Source organism: Juglans regia, chromosome 6, assembly GCF_001411555.2.
Source record: "Juglans regia cultivar Chandler chromosome 6, Walnut 2.0, whole genome shotgun sequence".
Classification (NCBI taxonomy): domain Eukaryota; kingdom Viridiplantae; phylum Streptophyta; class Magnoliopsida; order Fagales; family Juglandaceae; genus Juglans; species Juglans regia.
Window position 1 is genome coordinate 30920796 of NC_049906.1, and position 8250 is coordinate 30929045.

An 8250-nucleotide genomic window follows, 5' to 3' on the forward strand; every position below is an offset into this window, starting at 1 on the left:
AAACTATTTTTCAATTTCAAATCTTCAACTTTTTTTATCTAATTATTACCTAATCATTACAACTTGAACAGTATTTCACTCATCGAGAGTGTAACACAAGATGGGTTCCAATAAGGGCAAAAAAGTTTTTAATTTTTTTATACCCTTTAACATTGTTTTCTTTTTTTTTTTTTTAAAAAAAATCACAACAGCATTAAAAAGTACTTTCTTAATCACCAAGTAAAAAGAAAAAAAAAAATAGTCGGTACCCAACTGTTGGTGAGAGTAGCATTTTTCTTACAACTTTCCCATACCTCGCAGACAAAATATAAAAAATAATATTACTTTTTCAAATTCTAAAATAAAAATAATATTAAAACTTTTTATACTCATTTTTTAAAATTCAATAAAACATCTTTAACTCATCAAACTATTTCATTACTATTAATAGATATACTAAAATATACTTGGTAAGATATACTGAAATATACTTAGTTAAGGGCCTAAGTATATATTCGAGCAAATGTCCAAGAAAGAAATAATAAATAAGCTAAAAGATCCAAGGCAAAGCAAAGATCTTCATAGAGTGAGAAAACCCTCGATCTGTACGGTATATGGGGGAAAAAACAAGAACCAAACAAGGAAGAAATTTATCCAAACCAAGTCAAGGGAGAGCTGAATCATAAACTTCTCAGCCAAATAGGCTTTCATACTCATAGTCTTCTCTCCGGAAAAGTTGATATTTTCATGTACACATAAGTGTGAAAAGAGACTTTGTTTTGAACTATTTAATTATTATTACAATGTTCTAATATACATATACCATCCGAATAACTGCATCACACCGGCTTGGCTCCAGACCCTTCTATGAGGTTTTGCCGGTAGCTTTTGGTAAGGAAGTGAAACTCATCCTGCAAATTAGAGCATAAAAATATACAAGTCACAGTAAAGAAGAGGCTGCATCAAATACTCCAAAGCACTACCTACTACTGCAATCACTTTATATATATACATATATATATATATATATATATATATATTTTGAGTTGGGGTAGGGGGTTTCGAACTCCAGACCTCAATTTTGGAGATTGGGGATTATGTCAATCAGGCCACAGGCTGCACTAACTTTATCTTGAAGTTAAATAAAGTTACAGAAAAAAATAAACAGACAAAAATCATTTCCAGGTTAGAACCATAACATTCTCATCAATTTTCTCATAAATATTGATTGCTACTCATCGTTGCTTTGAAAGAAAGATAGATACCTGATTAGTGGCTTCGACTGTATCGCAGGTGCAGGAGTCACATTTGACAATGGCGCCACAAGTTCAGTGGGCTTTGCAGAGGGGAAAAAATGAAAACAAGCAAAAGAAAAAGGGTAAACACCATCAGAAATGCTGCACTGGTTATTTAACATAAAGGAACATACCTTAAGAGTAATGGCTAGATTAGTCAAACTAAAGCAACAGTTACCAGACTAAATAATTTATAAAACAGTGGGGACTCCACATCAAAAGAAGCCAGAAATAACCTAGTGCAGCTTGTTTGGTTAATGCTAGTTAATGGAAATTGGAATAATACCTATATCTACTAATATTTGAAACCAGAAAGCTGCTGACTGAAAACCAAAATCAAATTTTAAAAAGGTTTATCATTTCACTTATCGTTCTTTCAGAGCATACAAAAACTGCTCTTTTGTATAAACAATATTTGGGCAAATCGTAATGAATTCGGATATTATGGAGAACTTAAGCCTTTCAAACACTACAAGGACAAGCAAATCATTTTCATCCAAGTTACTATAAGCCCAATTATAAAGTTCTACTTTTTCCAAGTACTTAAATGTGTGCGTGTGCTAAATAAATAAATATATATGTATGTATGTACTACCCTTGAGGTCAAGCATTCAATGAGCATGTTTCACCCATTTCCAATATCGACAAACAGCACATGTAGACAAAATAGAAATAAGGATCTACAAGGAGAACACAATAGACACATCCATGGAAGCAACAAAAAGTTACAAAGTTAGCAAACAATACCTCAAGCTCTTCTAAGTTTCCATTGGAATATACATCACCGGAAGAAGCAGATCCATTGCTAGAGGTTACTTGCACTGCTACTGCTGCATTTGCTGAGGAAGACTCCACAGGACCACCTTTGATGTTTCCCCTAATACCTTTATCTTGATCTCTATATTCAAAATCATCTTCAAGCTCATCAAGTTCTTCTGAATAAGGTTGATGGGATAGATATGGACCAGACGTTATCTTCTCAATTGCCAGCTTCTCTGCTTCTCCAGAGCTTGTTGCATCAACAGTAGCAGCAGCTTGAGTTTTGTTGTGTGGATTGCATCCCACCGATCCATTAGCTTCAACATTTTGAAAAGTAACCTCCACTAGATTTTTCACATTTCTCAAGCTGTCTGGTATATTATTCTCAGATTTCTCTCCCCTGGATTCCTCTAACCTGTGGATATCCACATCATCACCTTTAATGGAAGATGAGTTAACAGTGCTCAAAGGAGGGCTACCCTCGTGAACTTCCCCAATAGATGGTGGCACAGCTAAGCGCTTGGCATTTCTTAGGTTAGTCTCAAAACTATCATTCACACGCTCTCTCTTCCTTTCATTATCTGATCCATTTGAAACTGTTTTACCTTCACCAGAATCTTGAGTGCGTCCAGAAACTTTCAGTTCTAAACTCCTCCTACTGTCCCAAGTTACTTTAGATGGGCGAGAGGGTCGGATCCCACCAGGAAATACAAAGTTGGGTATATTCCTGCGTTTTACATGAGATACGCGGATCTCCATCCCAGGATTCCACAATGAGTACATGTTCACATTGTGTTTAAATTCCTCAACGGTTAACCTTATATCAAATTGGGCACCTTCTTTCACTGGAACTCCTTGTTTTCGCTGCAAACCCATGAAGTAGCAGCAATGGAAAGCTCTACACCTGTCTGAAAAATCCCCTGGGTGTGGGTGGCACTGAAGCTTGTTATAAGTATGCCTCTCAATCTGAATTACAAAAAATAGGCTGCATAAGGAATCTATACACTGAAAGCAACAGAATAAAAGAGCAAAAAGTATACATCTGGAAATAGCCAACTATGAAAAATAGAGTTTACACCTTCAATGTTAGCTGGCGGAGGCGAGACTCAACCCAGCCTTTCCATTTTCTTAGATCATCAGCATTTTCTGCAGTAACATCTATTTGTAGGTAATTTTTATATGCTTCAAAGAATGGATAGGGCTCAAAAAGTGTATCCCAATCTGCCTTGCTTGTCTCCATAGCCTGCAAGCACTAGCCAACCTCAAATTCCAAAAGTAGTAAAGCTAACAATAAAATAATAACTTATGAGTAAGTTGATTAAACTAGGAGGTCAACTAAAACACAATAAGCAACTAGGTGCTTGTGTGTGCACATAATCATATCAATACATAAATTACTGTGAAGCAATTACTGCCTAACCTACATGTCCCCAGAATTGAGGAGAAATATATCACAAATCAAATCATTGAACCATACCTCACAAATATCACTACCCCTCTGAAACTCCTCCGACATAATACGCAAGGTACTCGACGACACATTGTAGCTAGAGTTCATGCAAGGGTAAGCAGGAGTTATTATAGGCATCAAATGGAACTTGTCTTTAGGATTTCTTCTAGGATCCCAAACTTGAAGTCCAAGAGATCCTTCTTCAATGTCACAGAGCATTACTGGATTTGGCCAACGCCACTGAGTATAGACCCTAAAGAATCGAGAAACTAACATATTCGGCAGTGCATTGGGATATAGTTGGCATATGCGAGCAACCAGCAATGCCCAGTTTATTCCACCAAGAAATCCTGAAACCTGCACATTAAGGGGTCATGTTCCAATAAATGAGAAAGAATAGTAAGAGATAAGGACTAAAACAAATCACACCCTACATTTGAGTAAACACCACGACATTTTGCCCACAACCTCATGCACCTCAAAGTTGTACGGAAATTCTGCACTTCAGAAAACAAGCAAACAATTAGAGATGGTAAATCCTATGGAAAACTTCAAACATAGAAACTCAGATACACAAATTTAGGAGAGCAAGGGCTGCCACCTGAATATTTGGAACCAAACGCAAAATTTGGTCAGTGACTCTACAGCCATTGAGACTACGAACTGTCTGTTCATCTGCATTCTGTAGTATTGAGTCCTGCGATATATCCAGGTCCTGCAATAGAATAACATGTTTAAGATAGAAATACATACAAGCCAATAGATATATACTTTTAAGCACCACAAAAATCAAAATATGCTAGTTTTCTTTGGATCCACCCAAGGGTCATCCAGTCAATCCTACCCTGAGGAAGATGTATATTAATTTATTGCAGCCCTCCACATAACCTAATGATTAATATCTACTCTCAGATTTGTTGGCCTGAGAATAAGGGAAACTTTTGCAAATGGGCCTTCTGAAATACAGGTTACCTTCACCTTTATAAGATGAAATCACCGCCCTGCCTGAGTGCCTTCATGGTCTTTCAAAGAACACTCAATCACAATCTCAAAAGGAGCAGCCATCTAAAGACAACTGTTATTCTGTCCATTCTCTTCCAGAGTTTCATGATAGAACTTTAACCCATGCACATGAGATGAACATTTCCTTGCTATGAATTAATCACAGTACTACTACAGAAAAGTTGTCAATTGTTAGGCCCCTATTCTAGTCTCCAGAACTCCACCCATCCTTCTAAGTAGAAGAAAATAACAGTTTCATTGGCCTCTAGCCTCTAGAAAAAAACAACAGGGTTTGGAGTTTCAAATGAACATGAGGCATGCAAACTATTGTTTACAAGTAATACTCATTTTAGCACTCTTCAAGGCGATAGGTTTAAATGCACAATTTAAGGTGTTAATTGAGGCTCTACCAAAATCTCAACACCAGATATTATTTCCAGCAGAAGAGAGAAAGAAAAGTGGTATCACACACAATTAAGGAATAAGGATATAACTTCCTTTTTTTTTACTTTAGGCAACCTAGCTATATGGATGAGCAATTCTTCTTCTCATCTCATGAGTAGAAGATCCAATATTTCTGAAATGTTTTAAACACCATGGCTGTTACAACTAATGCTATATCAAAATTAAGAAGCGTATTACTAAACAAGACCTATTGCTTAGCACAGCATACATTTTGCAAAGAAATACTATTGATTGTGAAATAGTTATTAAAGGGATTGATTGGTTGCTCGGGAAATTCTAGAGCCAGAGAGGTAGGACACTGGTTAACTTTATTCGGTGGACTCACAAACTTACATTCAGTTACATGATCTTAGTAAAATGGCAACCCCATACACTGAGATCTTGATGGGCAAAAAGCCCAAATTAGAATCTCTCTTACATAATGTAATCCACGTTGACGTGCTTGCCAAACCATACACATGATGTATGGTTTCTACAAAATTATGATATTCCAATTTTCCTTACATTCACAACTTCCCAAATGATACAAAACAGTTAGCCAAAACTTAAATAAAGGGAGCAAGTGCAAAAAAGAGGGTGGTCATGATGGATCCAGTTCTTACTTCAGGAATAACCCAGAGTGACAGTTTTGCGTACAGAAGGTCTATGGAAACTCCACTGAACTTAAATCTCATGACCGGAACATGAGCATCAGGCACAGGGTGCAACTCTGTTACTTCTGGCATCTCACACAGCATTCTATATAGCTCGCCAAAGAAATCATCCTACAGCCAATTTAAGCAGTATTAAATCCATAAGACAATGCCACATGGACAAAAAGTAAAAGTAAGTTGCACCATAAATAGATGAGACCGGATCTCACTTCTCTTGTAGCATGTCTAGGTCCCACGCAAAGCGTGTCAATATCTGCACCAGGGCCATGCACCTAAAAAATAAAAAACAAACAAACAAAACCGGAAGTAGGATGAACCATAGTTCAAGGAATAACAAAACATAAAAAGCAAAACGGAAAATATTTTTGAAATAGAAATCAGGGTATCATACCCCTAGCCGATAGGAACCAAATGTGAAAATCTTGGCGTTTGCTTCTTGCACGAGTTGGTCATTCAACCCCCTCGATCGACTAATTTTTTTGACCCAAATCTTTACAATCTACATCAATATGTAACATCAGCATCAGCATTGATTCAGAAACACAAATTCACAGATGCCCTCATGAAATCCAAGAGAAAAGGTAGCAAAGGAAAGGCAGTAAAAAGAACCAAACCACACTCCCTGGCTCAATCTGACCAAGCTCAATTTTTCGTAAACTTAAAACCAATACACACCACAAAAATAACAAGTGTATCAATGCACAACTAACTTAGACATTCAACCTGGTCAAGCCTTCCAAGCACTTCCTCCCTACTCACAGCCTCTTCCTGATTCTCATACAATCCAGCGTCTTGCAAATACTGAGCAACACATAGACCACAATTCAGAGATTTTATTAGCCAGATTTCAAAACCAAGCAATTGGCCAAACTAAATGTAACCTAGAATACACAAAGAGAACCTTTTCGAGTTCTCGGGTCTTGATCACATCGTACTCAGTCGGTCCACCCAATGAAATTGGTTCAGTAATGCCTAACCTTTGCCCATTATTGCGATTCATCAATCCAGGGCTTCCCATCTTTGTATATAAACTGTCACAAATTTTATCTTTATTTTTTTCCTTTTTTTTATTTCTTTTTTCTTTTTCGACCAAAAATGGGATGCTACGAGCAAATTATAGATAATATCTCACAGATTTTTCTTTATATTCTCTCCTTTTCTTCTCCAATGAAAATCAAATCAGAAACAAAATGAAATTAAAAACACATAAAAATGAAATAATCGTTCACTTTACAGTACTGGGTCCAAACAAAATCGAAAGCTACAAACAAATTGGAACCATAAAACTAGAAAAAAATTCAATCGATCAAAGTCCAAAATTGAGTTGTCTCATATCACAAGCTGACTATCGGACATAGTACAACAAAGCCAACTCGGGGCAAGTTATTGAAACAAAACCTAACCCTAGACGAAGAACAACACAAGCACACCGAAGAAAAAAAAGAGAGATTCCGCCGAGCGAGATCAGAAGCCCAAAATCCCCAACGTCTTAATGCGGCGGTTTGTCGGCCGCTGCCAGCAACCGAGTCTCCCAAACAACGAAAGCGATAACAAATATATAGATGATGAGAAAGAGGGATAAGGGAATTTTCTGGGGTTCTGTTCTTTTTCCTGTTTTTGGCGATGGAGAGAGAGATGTGTGCAAGTGGTTGTGACGGTCGGAATAAAACGAGGAACCAACGTCCAAACAGGTGTTGCAGTCCGGTTAAGCAACAAACCTATCCATTACTTACATAATTAAGATTTTCTCCGACCCAATAAAATGATTTCAATTTAGTAGAATTGAAAATGAGTTGCGTAAGTGTCTGTATTTCTTTTGGAAGTAGAAATTTATTATTAAAAAATTATTATTTTTAATGTGATAATTATATTTATTTATTTTAAAATAAGTATATAATATTTATATATTTTATGGTTGTAAATATTTTTTTCTTTAATTTTTAAAATTATTTAGTTTAATATTTAATATTGTATCTATATTTCTTTAAATTAGATCATTTAATTTATTTAGATAATTAAGAATGATCTTTATTTTTCATTATAAATGGAATAGTAATTTGTCTATTCGTTCGGAAAAATGATTAGCAAATGCGTAGGGTGGGCAAGTTCCTTAAAGGTCGTTTTAAAAAAAAGTGTGCCCACCATAAAAAAGTGACTTTTTCCTAATTTTTTTTTATAGTAGACACTATATTTTTTAAATGAATTGCACGAAATTTATAGACTCTATATTTGTATCTAATATTATTCATTATATCTAGTTTTGTTCATTTACTGCTCATGAAGACAACAAATTTTTATGAACAAAAATTGAAGAATAAGCCACTATCTTAAGGGATCAATCTTTAAAAATATGAAAAATTACAAATTATGTTTCAGATCAAGACTAAGGGGTTGTTAGGAAAGATATATCATCTCATCATCTCATCTAAAAATATCTCATAATTTTCTTTCTAAATATCACTCAAATTTTAGACACTTTTTAATTTCAAATCTTTAATTTTTCATCTAATAATTAATTAGTCATTACAACTTTCTTAAAATCTCATATAAAACACAAAAAATAATACTAAGACACATCTCACATGGATGCAAAAGAGCATCATGTTATTTTATTAGATTTAGGACTGTTCATCCAACTCGACCTGAC

The 8250-nt window shown here is 35.4% G+C and overlaps 1 protein-coding gene across 1 annotated transcript; it reads right to left on the reverse strand.

Annotated features, from left to right (window-relative positions):
• Window positions 1-655: 655 nt before the first annotated feature.
• Window positions 656-7323, reverse strand: LOC108981181 (nuclear poly(A) polymerase 1-like). The gene is made up of 12 exons (XM_018952270.2): window positions 6505-7323; window positions 6327-6404; window positions 5995-6102; window positions 5813-5875; window positions 5553-5714; window positions 4085-4198; window positions 3918-3980; window positions 3511-3840; window positions 3112-3276; window positions 2022-2999; window positions 1245-1315; window positions 656-890 (listed from the first exon to the last, which is right to left on the reverse strand). Exons 1-12 carry the CDS (start codon window positions 6619-6621, stop codon window positions 845-847), a joined length of 2295 nt encoding a protein of 764 aa, XP_018807815.1. The 5' UTR covers window positions 6622-7323; the 3' UTR covers window positions 656-844.
• Between the last annotated feature and the right edge of the window lie 927 nt (window positions 7324-8250).